Source organism: Trichosurus vulpecula, chromosome 2 (assembly GCF_011100635.1).
Source record: "Trichosurus vulpecula isolate mTriVul1 chromosome 2, mTriVul1.pri, whole genome shotgun sequence".
Classification (NCBI taxonomy): Eukaryota; Metazoa; Chordata; class Mammalia; order Diprotodontia; family Phalangeridae; genus Trichosurus; species Trichosurus vulpecula.
The window spans coordinates 209,664,296-209,688,056 of NC_050574.1; the positions used below are offsets into that span (position 1 = coordinate 209,664,296).

At 35.9% G+C, this 23,761-nt stretch overlaps 1 protein-coding gene across 11 annotated transcripts in view; it reads left to right on the top strand.

The window, feature by feature from the left end:
• PKP4 (plakophilin 4) overlaps positions 1-23,761 on the top strand; it is a 269,712-nt gene that overhangs the window by 180,401 nt on the left and 65,550 nt on the right. For 8 of the 11 annotated variants that reach the window (XM_036743248.1, XM_036743250.1, XM_036743254.1 and 5 more), the window contains 3 exons: positions 4,773-4,807; positions 21,577-21,708; positions 21,834-22,024. In XM_036743248.1, coding sequence (XP_036599143.1) covers positions 4,773-4,807; positions 21,577-21,708; positions 21,834-22,024 — 358 coding nt within the window. Of the gene's footprint in view, positions 1-4,772; positions 4,808-13,010; positions 13,175-21,576; positions 21,709-21,833; positions 22,025-23,761 lie in introns of those variants that run through there. The other 3 variants (XM_036743249.1, XM_036743255.1, XM_036743256.1) reach the window with 2 other exon arrangements.

Sequence of the window (23,761 nt, forward strand, 5' to 3'; positions counted from 1 at the left end):
GGGTGGGTATGTGTATGAACAAAAGAAATACAAGTTATTGATTGGAAAGACTAATAGATTGGATGATTTTGTGTAAGAAATAATTTTTGAGCTGAGCATTGAAGGTAATTAATAGTTCTAAGGAATGGAGATGGGGATAAAGCACCTTCCAGGTATGCAGAACAGACTGTGCAAAAGTATAGCAATGGAATGTAGTGGTTGAAGGACAGCAAGAAGACCACCTTGATTAGTCTAATATGGCGGGTGAAAGAGTAATTTTTAGTGAACCTAGAAAATCAAGTTGGAGCCAGGTTGAAAAAGGCTAAAGACCAGAGAGAAGTTTATAGGTGATTCCAGAAGTAATAGAAATATTGTAGCTGAATGGACAAAGAAATAACATATTTAGACTCTTGCTTTAAGAAAATCATTGTGGCAGGTGTCTGGAGGATGAATTGGAGATATTTTAGGCAGGGAGACCAATTAGGAGACTACTATACTGGTATGGGAAATATGCTATAAGGGCCTAAACTAGAGTTGTCATTACAAATGTAGAGAAAAGGGGACAAATGAGAAATGGTGTTGTGATAAGATGGACAAAACTTGGCAGTTGTTTGGATATGTAGGATGAAAGAATGAGAAGTAAGGGATGACTCTAAAGTTGTGAACCTAGATTGGGAAGTTAGAAAGAAAGGTGGATTTGGGGGGAATCAATGAGTTATGTTTTGGATCTCTATGGGATTCAAGTTGCAAATATTTCATTAGGTACTTGGCAATGTCAGTCTGGAATTCAAAGGACTGAGTAGCACTGGATGTATACAATAGATCTGAAGATTTTCTGGATATGGATGATAATTAAACCCATGGGAATGAATGATGTCTCCCAAAGAGAAAAAAGGACTCAAAACAGAGTGTTGGGGTAGACCCACAATTCAGATTTACAAAGCAGGAAATAATGAAGAGTGTGGCTACGTGCTGAAATCATTTGAGAAGTCTAAGAGGAGTTATGAGATTGTCAATAGACTTTCAAGAAGACTAAATAGAAAGTAGTATAAATGGATTATATTCTCGTAGGACATGTGTACAGATTACATTTTCCCAGAGAAATAGTATTATCAAGCATGTTTGTGTTCTAAGCCCTGCCCACAATAATTTATTTAGCAAACAATACAAAATGAATTCTGAGTTCTCATTAGAAATACATAGCTTATGAGAGCAAGATCCCTGTCCCACCCCCTTTCTACATACATACATACATACATACTCTGGAGGGTTTTGAATGGTTTTTTTATCAGGATCATAGATTAGACTGGGAAGGCAGGAAGTATTCTAGTGGTTTATTCTTAGTGGTCAAACTCAAATAGAAAGGTATCATTGCTGCCACATATTGACTTAGAAAAAAACAAATTAACATCTGTGTTATATTGTATTTTTATCTATTTTGTTAAATATTTCTCAATTATATTTTAATCTGGTTCAGGCTTCACTAGGGAGTTTTCAAAGGAGTTTGATACCTAAATTAGAGGAGATAAAATAATAACTCTGACAAGAGGGTAGCCAGGGCCTCAATTAGTGGCAGCTTGATGGGTAGCAGGAGGCATGGTTTTAAAGAGCACCTGCAGGTACCATGGGGAGTAATAGCTGCAACATCCATACCTTGAGCAGCCTCTTTAAAACTTTTATGTATTGGTCAATTTTGATACCAAGGAATAGAGAATTGATCTGAATGAGTTAAATAAAAATGTAACAGGGGAGGTAGAAGAAAAGGAGATTGTGCAAATAGAAATAATAAAATTTAGACTTGGGAAATGAGAGAGGAAGTCAAAGAGGATTTCAAGGTTTTGAGCCTAAGTGACCAGAAAGATGAGAATACCATTGTGTAAATAAAGAATCTCCAGGAAGAGCAGGTTTGGAAGGGAAGATTTGAATTGTTATGACAAAGTAGCATTTAAGATATATTTTAAGACCTTACCTACAGTTAGAATGCTCTTAGAATGTGAGGTTATCCTTCATCACTCCCTTGACTACAATCAAGCACCAGTTATTATTGTACAGTGGTTTTGTTTAGTTTTACTTGCATTTTTTTCTCTTGAAAGTAAATTGCAGATAAATGAATATTTCCAGTTGAAGGATTATAGCATTAAGGCAGAATTCATGACTTCAAAGAAAATCATGAGCATACCTGAATGGTTCAGAATCACAGGATATAAGGAATTCTCTAAGTAGAAGGCAGAGGAATTAAAGCATTTATTCAAGCTCCAAAGTAGCAGACCCATGGACCAATTCGATATCATGACCAAAACCTTCCACATCCAATAAGCCCACCTCACAATAGTAACCAGGAGGTTACAGAAAAATATTATGGCAGTAAGCCAAACCATACTTGTGTTTCCCCCAATGCTAGGGCCCTCCTGTAAGAAGATTACCCACTGGTCTCAAGCCCTTGCTCAGCACTCTCCGGTCTGCACACTCCAGGAAGCTGGTTCTCTGGTCAGTCCTGCTCTCAGCAGTTTCTTCTGCTGGTTCTGCTTCTGCTGCTCCTCCTTCTGCTTCCACCATGTCTGCCTCTCTAAGCTCTGTTCTCTCTTTTTATAGAGTCCTTAGCCATCATCCAACGGACTAGAACGTCATCTGAGTGACCAGAACTTAGGCGCCTACTATTGGTTCTGGTCTTAGCAACTGCCCTTAGGACCCTGGGAGCTTCATGCCCACATTGGCTTAGCACCTAGTAGATAGGGGTTTGAGGCCTACTTAGGAGCTAAGATCTAATCAGAGCTCCCTTCATTGGCCCCACCTGGAGCCCCACCTGAAGCCTATTCAAATGGGGGGGGAGGGGGAAATCTTCTCACTTACTGATTGCCTTTACAAGGATCCCATTAGATTCATTCCAATTAATCAGGGTAATACTCTAGCAGTTTTGATGAGCTTCCTTACCGTTCTACCATTATTTGCATATTTGGAGAACTGGATATTTCAGAAACTATAGCAATAGTCTCAATGAAAAACGTGAGTAGACTCTCTTCGGCACCGAAAGCTTTCCTAAATTCACTATGCAAATTAATACAAACTATATGCCATAATATTTAGAGGGTTCAGAAACTTCCTCAAGAGTATTTCATTAAATTTCATACAGGTTCTAAACTCCAAAGTTAATCTAAACTTTCATGTTATTCTCATGTGGTTTGAAACATTAATATTCCTAGGCAGATAATATTCTAATGGTGGTATAAAATATGTATATTTTGATAGAAATATAATTGTGCAGTATCAACTCTGGCTTTTTTTTTTAAATAGTGGAATAAAGAAATAAATTTAAGAGCATCTGAAATTTCATGTGGAGACTTTTTTCTCACCAGGTGGAGCTATAAAAATTTTATAACCCTACCCTTAGAAGCCCATGGCAGGAAAGCAAATCTATCATTGGTGATATTTTACTAAATACTCATTTTTCTTTGCACTATCAGCTTCCCCATCTCCCCTTGAAGATACTAAGAGTTTCTCATATAAAGGATCAAAAAATTATAAAGGTTATTAGCGTTGGACTTATTCACTCTGTTCATTTCAAATTGACCAACTTTGCTTTCATTTCAAGATGTTAGAATAAAGATATAATGAAAAAATAATCTTAAAGCTCAGAAGATTCTTGAAAATGTTTTTACTTCTAACTTGGTTGGCTGTGGTTTAATTAACATCCCAGTTACTTAGAGAGAAAAAAATTCAAGTGTTAAAAATAATTGTAGAACTTTTTGGAATTTGTGAATTTTGATTCTTTTTACCGATGAGGAAACTTAGGTCCCCAGAGGTGAGGAGAATTGCACAAAATCACATAGTTTGGTGGCAAAGCCAGGAAAAGATTCCAGGTTTCCAGAGTCTCACTCTTACATACATGAGCATGACTGCTTATCATAAGGAAGGTCCTTAGAAATCATCTAGTCTGACTTACTTTATAAATGATGAAACTGAGACCCAGAAAAGTTCAATGACTTGCCCACAGTCACAGGGATGAGTAGAGAGAGATTATGAACCCAGGTTTGTGTGCAGTAGGCTGTGCTACTATTTTTGCTTTCCTCTCATAAGGGAAAAATAAAGTGGCTTTACCCATAATCATTATTTATATATTTTATAGCTAACATGGTTATATATCATCAGTTTTCTCAACTTTCATCCAAAGTTGAAATCGCTCAGTAATTTCCTAGATAAGCTGAAGAAAATGTATAATTATCCATAGTGATTATTTTAATGTCCTATTGACCTAGTTTTATAGTTAATATATATAATTTATTTTAATACAATCATTTTCCTGTACACTTTAAGGCAAAAGTTTACTTTTCTGTCAGATCTACTAAGTAGCTTTTTTAAAAAAGTAGGTTTCTTTAATGCTTCCTTATCCTTTTTAACAATCTTGAAGGACATTTTTTTGTAATTTTTATGTTGCATATTTATCATTAAAACTGATTGTCACAAGAAGCATCTTAGAATATCATTGATAGCTTAATCTTTTGCTTTCTGTAAATATATCTTAGATTGCTCTACTTAACAGCTTTATTCAAGAAGGATCTGACATTTTATAATTTGTTTTAAATTTAATTTTTCAGTTCAGATACTAATTATTACAAAAATGAGGCTGTGTTAAATTGTGCAGCCTAGTAAGTTATGATATTGGAATGATTAACTTTAAAAATAAGTGAATTTATTTAGTCTTTCAGAATTGCATATTTAATTTTTTATTTTAAAATCTCAAGTAAAGCTGTGATAAAGCAAATAAATGTTTCCCTTTTTTTCTTTTTTTCCTCCAGCTCAACTGAAAAGTCGTTTCCTTGGAGATCAGCAGGTACAATCTTCTTTGTGAAAAAAAATTTTCTTATACTTTACACACAAAAAAAAGCAATTTAGTTTCATTGTGCTCTCTTATCATTTACTTATTTTTTTAAAAAAAAAAGTAAATTGAACATATATTTTAATAGTAAAAATCTTGAGCTTTTTCAAGCTTCTTGAAAGAAATGGATTTTGTCCATACCTTGATAAGGATAGTCACACCTCACCTGTTTTAATATGTTCATTTCTAATAGTTTCTTGGTATCTGCAGATTTTATTTTCACAATATTTTTAAAACTGGAGCTTTGATATCCTTGTGCTGTAGAGCCCCAATGAGGAACTTCTTCCAATGCACATAAGAATCTGCTAATCTCCTAATGATCTCCTAATAATGTCAGAGCTCCCTGGGTGCACCTGAAGATGGAATGACCCCTCTGCCAAGGGTTCACATTGCCAATTTGGCAAAGGTATTTCTTGAGCCAAGATTTTCCTGTTGGTAGGCCAGCTCTCTATCCGCTATGATATGCTACCTCTCATTTTCCACAATCTTGGTTTTAAAATTTACTTCTTGGGGCAGCTAGGTGGAACAGTGAGTAGAACACTGGCCCTGGACTCAGGAGGACCTGAGTTCAAATCCAACCTCAGACACTTAACACACTTGCTAGCTGTGTGACCTTGGGCAAGTCGCTTAACCTCAATTGCCCTGTCTTCCCCCTCCAATCCAGATTATAAAATTGCTTTATAAGCATTTCTCCATTTATTGGAGTTTTGAATATATATTGCTTTTTTTGTTGTTGTTGTTGTAGTTACACTTTCAAGTTATCTAAGGAAGGATACACTTTTAAATTTGGTTAAATAAAATAAGAATACCTAATACCTGATATCAAATGCAATTTAATCCCAGTACCCTAGATTTTGACTATTAGTCTCATTCAGTCTTCATATCAATTGAAATCAGTAAGTGTGCTAGGCACTATGAAGAATACAAAGAATATCATGATCCCTGCCTCAATAATTAGTCCATGTCATGATTGAAATTGAATGACAGTTAAATGTGTCACAAGGCAGTATATGATTATAGAAAATTAATTACTTAGCCAATAATTGCTATATTCATTCAATCAGTCATTTCCCTTTGTGCTAGGCAGAAAGATAGTGCATCAGACCATAGTGATTAGGGAAGAATTAAAGAAGCTATTCTCCAGAGTTCACTTCTCTCTCCTCCATAGTTTAGAAGATCTCTGTCCTCATTCATCCTTTTATCTCCTTTTAAGCTGGAGAGACTGAGGAGGACCTTTTTTGTTGCCAGAACTTATTCCTTTTTATGACCTCGATCCCTTCATCTCATTTCTCCTCTGGGACCTTCTGCTCTTCATTCCTTCACTTGGTTGCTTATCTTTAATGTCCTTACTCTCCCCTGACTTCTCTTCTTCCTTCAAGGATTTGTAAATCTCCCCAAATGTTTTTTTAAAAGAATATTGTCTCTGGAATCTGAAGGTTTTGATTTAAGTCATAAGGCACACTAGCTATGTGACCTTGGGAAGTCACTTAAGTTGTCTTGGACTTAGTTTCCTCATCTGTAAAAGGCAATTGGATTTGATCTCTCCCAACTCTAAATCAATACACAAGTTATTCTTCCCCTCCTCCTCCCATCATATTTGTGAAATTGATTCTTGGAGCCCTGGCTTTTAATTTTATGTTTACTTCTATTTAATTTCATCTTAATCAATTCACATGAGAGACCTTGTCAAATACTCTGCTTGGTTCAAGTTATACTATGTCCCTAGCATTCCCCTGATCTACAAGTCTAGTTACACAGTCACAAGAAAATGAAATTAATCTGTCATGACTGTTAACTTTTAGAGTTCACTGCTTCCTTTGCTAAGTGCTAAGAAACCATCCCTTATTTTAAATAAAATATTTTAGAATTTTACCAGGAGTACAGTTAGGCTGTGTCTGGTTTTTGTTTTTTGTTGTTTTGTTTTTTTTTTATGGGGATGACATTTTCTTTTCTCTGGTCCTTTAGCACTTCTTCCCTTCTCCAAGATCTTTCAGGGTTGACCAGAAGTGAGTGATTCCAAAGTCATCTGCCAATTCTTTTCAGGGATCTAGACTGAGGTACAACCAGACCTGGTGTTTTGAATTCACTAATAAGAGTTAAATGCTGCCTGTTTATTTTCTCACATATCACTCCCTGATAATCATTTTTTTTTCCTATCCTTCCCACTCACTTTAGAAGAAAAAGCAGAAGCAAAGAAAGAATTAAGTAATTTTAGTCTTCACTGTGATTTCCCATGGTGTAGCTTTAGAAAAAAATACAATTTTTGCTGTCCTTAATTTTAGCCAATTCTGGCCCTTGGTACCTTGACACAATTTTTCTAGGACCATGCCGCTCATTTGCATCCTTCTTATGGGATCCTAGATTTGAAGCCTTTTAGTGCTCTCCCTTCATTCTAGAAACAACAAAATTGAAACCTAGAGAAAACTCAGGTTTTCCTGGCTCTGTGATCAGCTGTCCATATACTTTGCCATGCTTTTTCTTTATTTGTCAAACCAGACAAAATAATAAAATTCTTTTAGTGACAAAAAGATCTTGAATTAAAATTCATATTTTCTAAATGTCTTTGCTATTAAATTTTAATAGTTGTAGTCACCATATATTTCTATTGTGCATACAAGTATAGAGACACATGGTTTCCTGTCTCTGGTTTACTACCTCCCAGCCTAAGTCCAGATATATACCAAGTTTAAAGACTGAAAGAATAATCCAAAGCGACCTTTCTTTTTTCTTCCTTCCATATTGAAGTAATTTATGACATAGGAAAGTATATACGTGTAATAATTCATGAACTTAAATAAAAACATTTTATGCCTCACTAGACTTGTATAGGATTTATAAGAAATATAATAAGTATGTTTTGCCAAATGCTCATAAGTAGAATATTAGATCAACAATCATGTGTTGAAAATTCTTATTGAGAAATTTGGTACAAGGTTAATCATAGGTTGATATTCTATTTGAGAACCAAGAAATTGAGAGACCTAGATTTCATCAAAATATATCAATCTAAATTTTTTCTTTCTCCTTCCTATTTATTTTTAGCTGCTTTTAATGAATTGCTACTTTGCAAAGGTAACTGTACGCATGTGTGTGTATATACACAATACACAAATACATATACAAATGTCTGTATGTATACACACATATGCATGCATACATACATGAAGGGAATGGCAAACCACTCCAGTATCTTTGCCAGGAAAACGCTCAGTGGGATCACGAAGAGTCAGACACAACTGAAACAACTGAATAACAACACACACACACATACACACACACACGTATGTATGTATATCACATTTATCAAAGTTTTGTGGGAGGTTTTGGAGGCTTTGGGTAATTTCATAACATATCTGAACCTCATCATCATATGGCCAGTATTCATATAGCACTTACAACATGCCAAGCACAGCACTAAATGCTTTACAAATAAACAGGCAAACCAAGATTAAGTGATTTGCTCGGGGTAGCATAGCTAGTACTTGTCTTATTAAAAGAACTTTGCGACTGATCATAGGATTATTGATTTTAGCTCTAAAAGGGACCTTTAAATCCAACCCTTCACTTCACAGATGAGGAAACTAAGCCATGGAGACATTAAACACTAAAAGGCAACCCAGTCCTCTCTCATACTCTTATAGTCATATCTACCTTATTGTCTGTTTTCCATTGTACGTCCAAGGTATACATGCTAATGCAAAGGTTGTGTAGGCTGTCCATCCATATGGTGTTCCTTTATGGACAGTTGGACAAAACTCTTATGAATGATTGATATATATGTATGTATGTAAGATTTTATATGATATAGAATATCTTATTTTAATATACTTACTAATATTTTATATATAACTCTGAAGTGTTGTGAGACTTGATGTGATCAGTCAGATTTACCGTGCTAAGCAGTGAGGATACAAATACAAATAAAAACAAATATGGTCTCTTCCCTTGAGGCATTTACAGTCTAATGGAAGAAGACAACACACAAAAGGAAGCGGGGGGGGGGGTGGGGGGGTGGGGGGTGATATGAAAACAGTACCAGACCCAAGGGCACAATATCACGTTCCAAAAAAGTACAAAAGCAATTTGCCTGTAAATTTGCTTGTAACAAGTAGATAAAAACTATGCTGAGCACTTCCTTAAACAGAGACCCAGGAGCCCCATGGCCCTACCCTCCAGTCAGAGAGGCAGAAGGTATGGATGAGATATAAACACTAGCCAGATTCAATTTTATAGGGTAATGAGAATCATCACAATGTCAGTTGCAAATAGAAACATCTAGAAACCCACAACATCTATCAGTAATCCCTCTTTTGATTTGGATTCTTTTGTGGACCGCTGCATAGTAGTGATGGACCTGTTTGGCAAGCACATATCTTGAGAATCAGTCTATTAACATTCTCAAAATTGTCTTGTCCTCAGGCACATAGGACTGTGAGCCTTTTTGTGATTCATGGGTTGCTTTGCCCAACTGGTTCTTCACCACGTGGCTTGTCTGCTATCAGAATAGCCTTCTAACTATGGAAGTGACTCCATGCTGCACTGCAGCATTGTAACAAATCATCTGTAAAATGGAAGTAATAATACCTATATGCCAATCTCAAAGGTTATGAGACTCAAATGAGAAGTTTTTTAAGCATTGGAGTAGCATATAAATGGCAGTTATTTAATATAACATAGTTTAAAAACAGATAAGATGTTAAAGATATTTCTATCCTTTCCTTCCTTGAAGACTCAACTCAAAATCCTCCTTTCTACAAGTGTCCTTCTATCTGATGTTACCTTCAGTTTTGCCCTCTGTATATCTTGTATGTACATAATAGTTTGCATATTGTCTTCTTCATTAGTACAAACACCGTGCATGCAAAATTTTTTTTTTGCTTGAATACAGACAGTTCTTTGTCTCAAAAATGTGCAGCAGGCAGGACAAATACTAAATAAGCTCAGAATTATGTGACTTTAGGCCCTTTGCATTTGAACCTACTTCATTTCTCAATCACTGTGTCACTTCAGTGTTTTTTTACAATTTGAAGGGTCAGCATCTTTTAAAGCCCTAGCTAATGTTGGAATGGGACAAAATGGCATAGCAAAAAGGAAAAAAAAATGGCATAATGAAAGGTCTTCTTCACTTGGAGTCTGGAGACAACTGAGTTTGATTCCCAGTTGCTAACCCTTATAGCCATGTGATCCTAAGCATGTCCCAGCCTCAGTTTTCTATTTTTTTCTTTTCTCAGAAAATATTATTACTAGTATTTTTTGTTTTCATATTACCTCAACTTACAAATACGTCTCCACCCACCCACCTTCTGTTAGCAATAAATTTTAAAAGGAGAAAAAAACTTAGCAAAATCAGGCAGCATATTTAATGCTCCCCACCCATAGTCCCTTTCCTCTGCAATTTACACATCATTATAAACCTTTCTATTAGCATAATTGCCCCTTATATCCCTTTTTAAGATTTGTATTTTTTATTATGAACTTAGCAAATGTGTTTAAGCATAAATATCTCCATATACAAAGGACCAAAAAATATAAGAAAATATGAATCTATAAGATGTAGCTTTTTAAAGTATATATTAAATGTAACATGGTAATATCAATACTTCCACCCTCCATATCTTTGACTCCTTCCAAACTCATTTTTATTTTCTGTATATTTAAAAAAAATTCCCTTGGCACTCTTTTCTTCTCCTACTCCTTCCCCATCACTCCTCCATGTATTGATTGTCTGAAGATGCATGTCTGATTTTCCTGTCTTTTCAAGGGACTAATTCCTTTGGTTAAATATAACTATAGATATAATACTTAAACTACTTCATTCACTTGAACTTAATCTTTCTCTCTTCAGGCATCTTAATCCAGGAATGCACATTCAGTTTATTATAATATACTTGGGCTTCATGAGATGATGGCACAGAAAGCTAAGTGCTCTTTTTGAGCTATGAAGAGGTCCTTTAATGCTAAGACAGTACTGTCTGTTATTGCCCAATAGTGATTGGTAAATTAGTAGGTGATGCCTACATTTATCTCTCAGTTCCCAATTTAATGATATGTCTCTTTATATAATGGATGTTCATATTAACTATGTCATCTTAAGAAAAGGTCTTTTTTAGCACAGAAATTCTCTGTTAGTGTATCAGCATGGTATTTATTAAGCCTGGCAAAGTTTTAGTTATTCACCAGTTCCCAGAAGTTTAGCCATAACACAGCAGAAGAAATGTAAACCTTTCCTCAACAACAGCATCAGGGATAAGATGGCAGCGATAAGAATGTTATAATTTGCTCAGTGTTAAGTCAGTTCTTCAATTGTTTCTTTATAATTCTGTTAAATGAATCCCTGTTAAACAAAGGATACCTAGAATCACAGTTTCTGTTAACTTTTTAAAATTTAACTATTTATTTATTTTTACTTTTCAGCATTCAGTTTTATAAGATTTTGAGTTTTAAGTTATCTCCCCCTTTCTTCCCCCCGCCCCCCCACGAGACAGCATGCAATCTGATATTGGCCATACATGTACAATCATATTAAACATTTCCACATTAGACATGCTGTTAAGAAGAATTAGAACCAAAGGGAAAAACCATGAGAAAGAAGCCCTCCCCCCCTCAAAAAAAAAGGGAAAAATAATATGCTTTGATCTACATTCAGACTCCATAGTTCTTTCCCTGGATGTGCATAGCATTTTCCATCATGATTCTTTTGGAATTATCTTAGATCAATACATTGCTGAAAAGAGCTAAGTCTATAAAAGTTGGTCATCATACATTGTTGCTGTTACTTTGTACAATGTTTTCCTGGTTCTGCTCAGTTCACTCACCATCAGTTCATGTAAGTCTTTCCAGGTTTTTCTGGAATCTGCCTGCTCATCATTTCTTACAGAACAATAGTATTCCATTACATTCATATACCACAACTTGTGGTTAACTTTTAAATAGTGTCCTTGTCCTATAAATCCTTGATCCATATGCATGGAGAAACACCAAATATAGATGTTCATATTCTATTTTAATTATACTACTTCTAAGAGTAAAGTATATCCTGAGTTCATCACCATGAAAATGTTCATTTGATAAACACATTGGAATATGACAAATAATATTTGTGTAAGAATTAAAATCCATTTTACAGTGACATTTTATTATGTCTGTAAAAAATTGGTATTTAAAATTTGTTTTGCTTTTTAATGATTTGTAGAAAAGAAATTTGCACATTGTAAATAGTTATCTTTCCAAACTAGGTAGGTTGTTAGTAACCTTCAAATAAGATAGTGCCATAGGTCTGAACTGTGTCTGTTAGTTAGCAGCAAAGTTATCAATACTGGCACATTTGAGCATTTCCCCATAATCACACACTATTATAATATGAGAGGTAAAAACCAAACATTTCTATACATGACTTTGGAAACAACATTACAAGGCAATATATGTGGAAATCTCCTTACTGATTTGCCTGGTGATTTTGTACACAGTATACAGCCTTTCTTCTTTGTCTTATACTGTATAAACAGAAAGATATATGAAGATTTAGAAGCATTATTACAATTTCAAATTATTTAGTGAGGCCTTGGCTATCTCTTTAATAGCATTTTCACTCACATTTGTATATTTTAAGGTAATAGTTTCAAAAGGAATCATAATGCTCATTCACTTCACATTTATTCTGCCTTTTGCCATCTGCTGTAGAAAGAGAAGCCTTCTACTTTTACTACTTACCTACTTCAAGCTTAGAAGAAACTCAAGAAGACTGAAATATACTTCTGGTAGTTCTTTCTTAATTGGACACAGATATTGAACTTCTGAGTATAGTGCCAAATTCATATTCTTGCTCAAACAGTTTTCTGATGGGCAATTTGACATATTGAAATATCCCAAAATAATATGGTTATAATTATGTATTTCAAATGTGCCGAAAATATTCTAAAATACCATATTGTTACTCAGTACACTATTTCAAGGACCAGTGTTCACATAACCTGACATTTTCTCTTCCTGCTTATAAAAATGTATTTCCTGTATTGATGATATTTCATTTCAAAGTTCCTATCATGAACTTTTGATATCACAATTAGTCATGTAATTTTGAACCCTTTTCTCTATGTTCTCCATTCTTTTTTTAGGGCCTGAACAAGTGACAGACTTAATAGTCTCTTAGCTCAACTTCAGTAGTTTTCTGTGCCATTCAGCAAGACGAACACCAACTCTCTTTATAAGATAGTCATCTGAAAGTGACATGCAAAATTAATTAGTTATAAAATTTGCCATATTAGAACAAATTTTCATTTAACAGAAATTGGGAAATGGAATGTTCTCCTTTAATGAGGAAAGGTCAGTTTTTTCCCCTCCTGTCTTTCCCTCTCTCTGCCAACTCCCTCACTCCCTGTAATCCCCATTCTGTTTCCCCCACTTGCTCCCCCTTTCTCCAAATGCATATGCATGCATTCAAATTTAGACAATATGCAAGAATTTGAACACACTTAATACTAATGCTATGCTGAAGATAATTTAATCTTTAATTCAGAAGGCAGTTAAGGATTTTATCGTCATCACTGGAAGTATCAGTTATTACTGTATTGGATTATAGATTTGGAAAGGAAAATTTGAAAAAAGAAATTTGATTGACTCTGAACAAACACTAGAATTTCCTTAAAGTTGCTTCTCTAGCTTTCCCAAAATTCTCATTTGCATAAAGTACAAAATATACTTAAAATTGTTTAGGTGTTTAGGCTCTCAGTTATTTTGATCCTGGATAAGAGATCCATTACTGTATTTGTATTTAGCTCTTGTCCTAGATGTTGTTTTCTGTAGTCTCTTTCATTTACATTTTAAAGATGTTAAAAGTAGAAATCATCAATAGAAATGATACAGTACTTTTTACCACTGTGTGTGTGCGCATGCATGTGCATGTGTGTGCGCACATGTGTGTATGAACTGTGTTGGTGTTTATAATAAAGGTTAGGAATACATAGTCATACATTGTTCACCTTGTTCTTGCTCTGCTTAAGGTGGTTTATCAGTATGTTTCCTAGAAAAAAGTTCCATTAAGATTTAAAATGGGAGAGTAGTTTGTCAACTAGTGAGTGGTAGGGCACCTTGTTATGTGAAAGGAATATGAGAATGGGTGTGTGTGTGTGTGTATTCATGGTTTTCCAGCGTATATCCATCCCCTTTTCACATATGTGTAAATATGTATATATATTAATATGTGAATGCTTGTGATAATAAAGAAAATATGGTAGCATACACAAACAGTAATAGCTTCTGGTTTCCATAGTAATTTTTTTCCCAGATTCTGACACATTACGCCACCTGGTGTTCTCAGTCTAAAAACATTTATCAGTTTAAAGTGAGGGAATAAGTGTGTATGTATAATTACCATCTATATAGCAGACCAAATTTTAAACTAAATCAGTTTTTCTTTTTTAAAAAAAGCATCCTACTTTGTTTGAAGTCAAGTGCTACTATGATAGTATTACTTAGCATTTTTAATTACTTAGCATTCTTAAATAATTCTTATTATTTCATGACTGCTATTTCAACATTATTTTCAAGGTAGGAGTAAAATAATATAGGGCTTATCCACATGTGCAATTTTCTGCTATCTTCTGTGCATTTATGCTTTGATGCAATCCGGCTCAAATTCCCTGGGAAACTCTGTCAGATACTTGGCATTCATTCAGGCAGAAGTCCTTTGGAAAATCATTCAAGAATTGCTATGTAAGGATGATTGAAGAATGAAAATACAAATGAGAAAACATGCAAAAAAAATAGGGTCACATTCTAGTTCTGTCAGCCAGATGGAAATTGAGATCTAGCCAGCACCATAAAAACTACACAAAAATTATAATCTTCATTGAAATTTCATACAGTAGGATTCAGGACTGTTGCTGTCAGTTCTGTGACTTATTAAATGTTAAATAAGTAGGCAAGGAACCCTCCAAAAATAACATAAGAAATTTTAACAAAGCATTCTGGACCCTAGTAGACAAAAGTTTAGAATGGAGTTCCCCAGGACAAACTCCAGATTTAGAATGCAGAAGGCCTATTATCTACCTAGTAGGTTTAAAAACTAGGCTTTCTACCCACAGAACATTGAGTTGATAGACTAGCATTGCCAGTTACTTTGCTAAAAATAGCAGACATTTTGTGATGAAAATAAGGAGTTCAGAGAATCATGTGGATACTTATATATGAATTGATGCAGCGTTGAGTAAACAAAACCAGGAAGAATGAGTACAACAGTATGATATTTGTGTTAATGGATTGGGGGGAAACTAAATTGAATCCTTACTGTTAGATTCAAAGAATCTGAAAACTCATAGTTTTATATGTCAAGGATTGCAGCATAATCAGTCAGGGAATACAAACTAATCCTAACATTCAACGATAGCGAATTAGCAAAATAAATTTGCAGTTAAAATACTATGTAAATTATTTTTGGATTAGTCATGCCTCTGTACCTCCTGCTTTAATGTAGTTAATTGAGAGATCACTGCAGCATTGACCTTAATGAGGTATTTGCACTATTGACAGAAGCATTACATTTTTTTTTCAATTAAAGATTATAGTTTCTCTTGACAGGCATTCTAATTGAACTTTTTGCCCCTTTCTCTTTTTGTTAAAACTTGTCATATTTTTACTAGTGCTATTGTTGTATTTAAGGCTTGTAAATTCATCTTATTAAAAACCATGTTATTTCACCATTATATTGTATAGACAATTGCCACTCTCAAGAAGCTTACAGTTTTCAGAAGACAAAATTATCAACATTAGTTGACATAGATACCCATAAGTACAAAGTAATGGAGCATTCCATGGGGGAAAGATGCAGTTTTCATGAATTATCATTAAGAATTTATGCCCATTTATTAGGGTTTAGGGAAAAGCAACTGAACTGAAAATATTGGCAGAAAGAAGGGATAGGATAGCTTTGTTCAAAGTTAGAAGAGGGAATTATTATGAGGGTAAAGATTTCCTTTTTGGCCTGGTTTTTTGGCTGAATGATGAAAGTAATTGTGTGCAGAGTTTTCACCTTTATGACTTTCTCCCTAACTAGCTTGTAAGTAGGAAAGGTGAGGATTTTTTTTTCCTCAGCCAAAGAAAAACAGTTTATTAAATGAGTCCTAATGGGTAGTCTTAGAGATCCTGAGCATTTGTGACGCCGATGCCAGCAGGCCAGATTGAATCTAAGCTGAGCTAGATTGAATCTGAGCACCTTCATGGAGGCAAGATGGAGCTTATATACAGAAAGATTGTGGGAGGGATTGAAGAATGATAAAGTAGTCTGGAGTGACTAGACAAGGGTTTTAGGGAGGGTCTTGAAGAGGAGTCTAAGGAGGATCTTGAAGGCACTGGGGTGAGTAGAGGTCAAGACTCCAGGAACCAAGAGAATGGGATTTTGATGGAATCAAGGGTGGGAAGCAGCTGGACAATAAAGGTCTAGGCTAGATAGAGATTTGGGCCTAGCAATAAGGAAAGGCTTATGGCCTCTGGCGAAGTCGAGATCAAGTGGGAAGATTCAAGGAGAGTTCAAGGGGATTCCCAAAGACTGTACCCATCATTCCCCCCTCAAACAAATGAGATCCAAATTCCTTTTGGGAAGGGGCCAAAGGCCTCAGCTTCTGAAACTGCTTCATGCTGGCAAGGAGTGTAGAGCTCTCCCTGCCTCGATAGGTCCCGTTCAGGGGGTACATAGTCTGAGCAGTCATCTGGAAGTTGATGGCTTGGAGCCCGGAGGAGACAAACCTTCAGCCTTGATTTTGCCCAGGGCTCAGTGAGAGAGGTAGAGAAAGTGGGAGCACTGCCAAGCCCCAGGCTTTCCCCTCCTTCCAAGTCTTGAGAAGACTAGAGGACAGGGTACTAAGAAGCGGCTCTACCACTTTTCCAACCTTGGGGACAATCCTTCTTCCAATGTCCTTCCTGGTCACATGTTGGGCAGGGTCCTGAAGGTGTCGGTCCTGGGAGCTTCCTCCAGGGGACACCCTCAAGGGGCACTACTTGGACCAGTGACCCTCCTTGTGGCATCGAAAACAGGTTTCCTCACTGCCCCTTCCTCCGAGGGGGCGCCCTGGAGGGGTGCTCCTTGGGTCTTTTCCTGGCCATGGCAGCAGCCAAGAATTGAGCATGTTCTCTGGTGTCCATCCATCCTTGTCCTCCATTCTTCGGAAGGTGTGCCCAGGTCCATGGCCTCCAACATAACCACTGGACTGAGAACCTGAGAGTGTCAGGCTGAGTATGAGACAGCCTCGTAGCTGTCTGACCTAGGAAGGCCTGACCGGGAAGTCAGGCCCAAAAAGCACCTCCAAAGTACTTGGAGGGCAAGAAGGGGATAGGGAGAAAGGGAGGCTTACATACCTTCCAGTCGTGGCTGGAGAAGAACTTGAGATTAGCAGTATTGGCAGTGTCAGGGAACGAAAAGTGATGAGGTTAACCAAAATGATGAGGTTAGGGAACCATATGTTTTAGGGGTGCTGGAGACCCCAAAATACGGACACACTAAGTCCTGCCAAATGAATTCAACTAAAGCCTTCTCAGCCGAAGAAAAACAAAGTTTATTAAAGATGAGCCCTAATGGGTAGACTTTCAGAGAACCTGAGCATTTGTGATACTAATGCCAGCGGGCCAGATTGAACCTAAGCTGAGCTAGATTGAATCTGAGCGAAAGGTGAGAATAATTGATAGGAATCATTGAGGACCTTATGATTTGCCACCGAATATAAGTAGAGAGTTACTTTAGGACTTCAAATAGGGAGCCAGAAAATTATTTTAGCACCAACGTATAGGGCAAACTAAATGAAGGAAAGGTTTATTGTTGAAGTTATCAAGGAGCTTATGGTAAAAGAAAAGGAGGAATTAGATGAAATTTTTGGTGTTAGTGAACAAAACAGTATAAATTTACATTATAAGGATTTTTAAATGCCAGGATTTTCGGTTGCTTGCATTTGCAATTCCAAATTAATGAGCAAGTAATATATGGCATCTAGGTGGCACAGAGGATACAATGCTGAGCCTGGCATCAGGAAGACTCATCTTCCTAAGTTCAAATCCTCAGAATACTTCAAGCTCAGAACATACTAGCTGTATGACCCTGGGCAAGTCACTTAACCTTGTTTGCCTCAATTTCCTCATTTGTAACAGGAACTAGAAAATGAAAAGACAGACCACTCCAGTGTCTCTGCCAAGAAAGCTCCAAATAGGGTCATGAAGAATTGGACATGACTGAAATGACTGAACAGCAAATTAATTAAATACTTACTGTGCCCCAGGAACTGTGCTATATACTCTGAGGATACAAACATGAAATAGTCCCTAATTTCAAAGACATTGTGTCAGGAGAGACAACATAGATACATAAATGTTGATTTCTTCTTTTTTAATGTGTTTAATTTATCTCTCCTGATGCGATGTCTTTGAAGTTAGGGGCTATTTGATGATAGACAGGCAGACAGATACACACACACACAATTTTTTAAATGAAGTTTGGGGGAGGGGGGAACCAGGTAATACCTAATGGCAAAGTGTTATATAAGCTGAGTTTTGAATGAAATTAGGGCTCCTACGACAAGCAAGTGAGGAAGGAATGTTCCAGGCATTGGGGACAGCATGTGCAAAGTTGTGTAGACTGGAAATGAGATGTATGTCAGAATTATCTGTAAGATCAGTTTGGCTAAACTATAGAATGCATAAAGAGGATTAATGTATTATAAGCCAAGAAAGATAGGCTGGAACTAAGCTGCAAAAGGTTTTAAATGCCAGGGAAGTGTGTATTTGACCCTAGAGGTAATAAGGAGCCATTTTAGTTTATTTAGCAGGAGAGGGACATGGACTGGACTTTGCTTTAGAAAGCTCTCTTTGTCATCTGTGTAGAGGACAGGAGAAAATTAAACCTAGGAAGCCAGTTTGGAGGCTGTCATGGTAGTCTGGGTGAGAGGTAGTTTGTGAATGGGATAAAGGTCTAAACTAAGGTGGTGGCCTGTGAGTAGAAAGGAGTGGATATAAGAAACAATTGTTGAAATATAATTGATAAGACATGGTGGCAAATGACTGGATTTATTGGGTGAGGAAAGAAGAGGAATAAATCTGGGATAAGTCTGATTTTGCTAGCCTGAATGACTGGAAGGATGATGGTGCCCTTAACAGAAACGGGAAAGCTTGGAAGAAGGGTGGATTTGGGGGGAAAGATGATGAGTTCTACTTTGGACATGTTGAATTTAGGATGCCTATGGGACTTCTGATGTGAAATCGTGCAATATTTTGTGGTGTAGGATTGGAAATCCAGAAAGACTCTAGAGCTACATGTTTAAAGAGTTATATGTTTTGGGATGATAATTGACCCATATGTGCTGATGAGGTCACCAAAAAAGAATGTAAGGCAAGAAGAGAAGAGGAACCTTGACAAATATTTGGGAAATACCCACAGTTAGAGAAATATGGATGATCATCCCACAAAGGTGATTCAGAAGGAGCAGGCAAGCAGGTAAGAAAAGCATCAAGAGCAGTGGTACAGATCAGAGAGTAAAGAGTATCCAAAAGATTAAGAATTGGGGAATGGAGGAGATTGTCTTATTGTTTATTTGGAGAATGGAGTTGTGCTGCTAAATTTAAGGCAGTGGCCAGTTAAAAATTTACAGTAGACATTGAGATGTTTGGAATGAGAAGGTAATATTAAAACTACACTTGTATTCATATGATAGAACTAATAGAATTAGAAGATAATTAGTTAAGGAAATGCATTTAACAGTATTTGCAACTTTGAGTGCTAGGTATAGATTTCTTTAATTTTAGCCTGATAGTTGCTGCCCTCTCCAAAGTTACCAGTGATTTCCTAATTACAAAAATCTGATGGTCCTTTCACAGTCCTAATCCTTCTCAGTCTATCTTCTACATTTGACACTGCTGACTACTCTGTTACATGAGTAGAACTTCCTGGATACCCTTTCCTCTGGGTTTTCATGACACTATTCTCTCCTGATTAACCTATCTGTCTGACTCATCTTCTCACACTCCTTTGCTGGCTTTTCATTCCCATTGTGCTCCCAGCTGTGGGTGTTCCTGAAGATTCTATCCTAGACTCCGTTCTCGTCTCCCTCTATACTTTCTTTTTTTGAATCATCTCATCAGCTTCTGTTGGTTTAACTGTCATCTTTAGGCAGATGATTCCCAGATTTATATATCCAGCCCTAGATTCTTCTCTGAATTTCACTCCTATTAGTCATGTCAAACTCAATGTCTCAGAGATCCTTCAAGCTCAGTATGTCCAAAATAATTCATTAGGTTTCCAAGTAACATGATTAGATCTTGCTGGCTGATATTCCATATCATAAAATAGCCAAAAAAGGCATAGAGACAGGAGATGGATTGTCACATATGAGGAACAGAGAAAAGGCTAGCTTATCTGGACCACAGAGTTCAGGGGGCAAAGAGACAGCACCCTGAAGAGAGGCCAGTTGGTTAAGGGCTTCAAAAGTCAAACTGAGGAGTTCATATTTTATCCTAGAAGCAACAGGAAGCCTTTGGAGGTTATTGAATAGGGAACTGACCTGATTGGTTCTCATTGGCGTTAGGAAAATTATTTTGACAGATGCACGCAGGATGGATTGGAGTGGTGGTTAAGAGACCTAAGTTGGGGAAACCAATTAGGAAACTGTTAAAAGTATCTATGTTAGAGGTGATGGTGGCTTGAACTAAGGTACTGATTGTATGAGTAGAGAGAAAAGTCAGATATGAGAGATGTAGAGGTAGAAATTTTAAGCTTTGGCCACTACTGGTGAAGAACATAAGAATCCAGAATAACAGAAAGAAGAGCTGAAGCATGTGCAGAACCTTTAACTGGAATAAGAAAATTTGGAATGATCAACCATGATTCCAGAGACCCAATGGGGAAAAAAAAAACTTACTCATTTCATGACAGAAATGATGGACTAATGCAGAATGAGAAACACATTTTTTCACATGGCCAACATCAGAATTTGTTTTGCTTAATTATGCTTATGTGATGCAAGGGGTTTTATCTATTTCTATTTTCAGTAATTAAGAAAAGTGGGAGGGAGAAAAAATATGCTTGATAATTGGGGGAAATTTTTTTTTAAAATAATGCAAACGCCTTTTGAGTATGGGTTGTTTCATTCTTAACAGCTGTATTGCCAGTGCTGACTCTTAACATTGCTTAATAAATGCATATTGATTAATTTTTAAGTATACATAAGAGTAGGCATAACAGCATGAAAAGACAAGTCCTTGACTTAATGGAGATTATCCTCTAGTACAGTATTATGAGCTGCATATAGCTTTCCTTTAAAGTTGATGGACATGAAGAATCTTTTTTTAAAAAAAAACAAAAGATTTATTATAAGTGGCCATTAGTTACACTAATTGTTGTAACCTTCCTGAAGAAGTTGGGCTTTGAGGTAATTTTCAGCAAAGGAACAGAGTTGCTTAATAGATGGCAAGGGATTTTTATATTATTAGCTAATTTTTGGCAATTAGTCTGAAAGTGCGTGAAATTTAACAATGTTATTGCAGAATATTCTGGAACTCATACAACTATGGCTGACTAGTTGTATATTTAATAGTTTAAGTACTTATAGATAAGGTTAAGCAAATTATATGTATTAAGCTAAATGATAGTGTATTAATGCAGAGATTAGAGTATGCCATTGATAAATAATTTAAACATTGCTATACGTTATGCAACATCACCAGATTTAATTGACTGAATTTGCCTTTTACAGATGTGCCAAATACTGGAGTAAGCAAACCTCGAGTTTCTGATACTGTCCATCCCAACACCTATCTCATAAGGACAGAAGCAGAACAAGGGACTCTATATTCACCAGAACAAACATCTCTCCATGAAAGTGAGGGTCTGTTGTATATCTTCTAAATATTCTTAGGGGGGAGAGGGATAATCCTAATTTAATTTCCTTTTAAAATTTGCACGTAAAAAATATGTAATGAAGATTTTTCTGTACTGGTTTAAATCCTACAGGATCACTGGGTAACTCAAGAAGTTCAACACAAATGAATTCTTATTCTGACAGTGGATACCAGGAACCAGGTAGTTTCCACAACAGCCAGAATTTGGTCAAGGCAGATAATAGACAACAGCATTCATTCTTAGGCTCAAGTAATAACCATCTGGTGAGAAATTCAAGAGCTGAAGGACAAACTTTAGTTCAGGTAAACATAATCTATCAAGATAATTTTAAAAATCAATGTATTTGATGACATTCTGTGGTCAGTTATGAAAATAGGTTTAGCAGATATTATAAGCACCATGAAGGGGAAAAAAAACACAAAATTTGAATTACAAATGTAGACAGTAATGGTATCTTCATAAAAAACGAGGAAGGTCTTTGGTCCAGGATAAGTTAGAGGATGTGCAGAAATCCTAGAAGTGGCAAAATACAAAGAAAAATGAACTGTTAGATTATATCTATAAATCCCTAGAAGCACACAATAGATATACTACTAGGGCACCCAGTGTTATATGGGAGTGCCCAACATTTTGGAATAGTATTTGCCTTTCAGAAAGTTGCACACTAAAACATTTCTAGTATAAAATAAAGGAATACTAATATATGTGGTAAAGTACACAATTAAAAGCTACACAATTAAAATAATTGATTGTCAATTGTTGCATTTTTTACTTGGCACCAAACGAAAACTATAATAGATTTCAAAGTATAATACTCCATTACTATCCAGTTCTTGGGCCTTGACAAATCCCAAATGAATTACAGGGGGATTTTTTATTTTGTTTTCTTTTGTTTGCAAGAGGTAGTATCTAAAGTATCACTACCTTCTACACTATTGTATTGATTATAAAAATTATCATGTATTTTTCTCCAAAGTGATACCAATAATTAAAAATGATTCTTTTCCTATGTAATATACTTTGTAACTGCAGATGTGAAGGGTTGCCTTTATCAAAGAGGACTTCATGATCATAACACCACTTTAAAAATGAGGAGTAGATTTTGGTCCCAAGGTAGAAGATTATGAATCTGGATTTGGATGTTTTAGTAGAGATTTTCCTATTGTCAGCAATCCTCAGTTTCTTTCTATGTCTTAACCCCATGTCCTTTCCTCATACCTGACTTCTAATCATCCTTTTCCACTGAATTCAGCACAGTATAGGATTAACAGTGAAAGTTTTTCTTTTCATTTTTTGTGTCTCCCTTTTCTATCAAGCTTGGCTAGGAACACAACACAGCCTAAACATTCCTAACAGCAGCAACAGCAAACACTTGCTAATAACCTACTGTGTGAAAAGTCCTGTGCTAAGGACCAGGGGAGATATGTGTTTAATAAGCTATGGTCCTAACACTTACAGAGCTTATATTTTTATTTTGCTTCTTTTTGTAACTGTCATTTCAAGATGAACAGAGCTCAGGTATCAGGGGGAGGAGGCACTGAAGAAAATGAATGAAATCATTAAGTAGATATATTTAAGTGAAAAACATATTTGGGATAAGGTCATCAAGCAGCAGGACCATGCTTTAGGATTTAATTAAGATTATTTATGAGTAAAAGTATGATTGAGAGCAGTCTGAAGACTGAAACTTTACTAATCCAATTCTCTTCTGGAGTAACTAAATCACAAGTGTGAATTCTTATATTTAGCATGAAGTGCTCTCATAGAATGTTTTTGTTTTACCTTAATGTTTACCCTATTCAGATTTTGAGTTCTGGGTTATTTTGATGCAACTACATTAGGAAGGAAAGAAGGATGTAAACATAACTTCTCTGTTGATGAAAATATTCAAAGCCAGAGGAAGACAAAAAAAAAAAGAATAAAGACAACAAAGAAAGGAATATTAAAGGTCATTAGATCCAAATTTGTTGATTGATTCCAGTGTTTTTGGAAGGGAACTGGGTGAAGATTAAACAAAAGGAATATAATGGTAAAGAAAA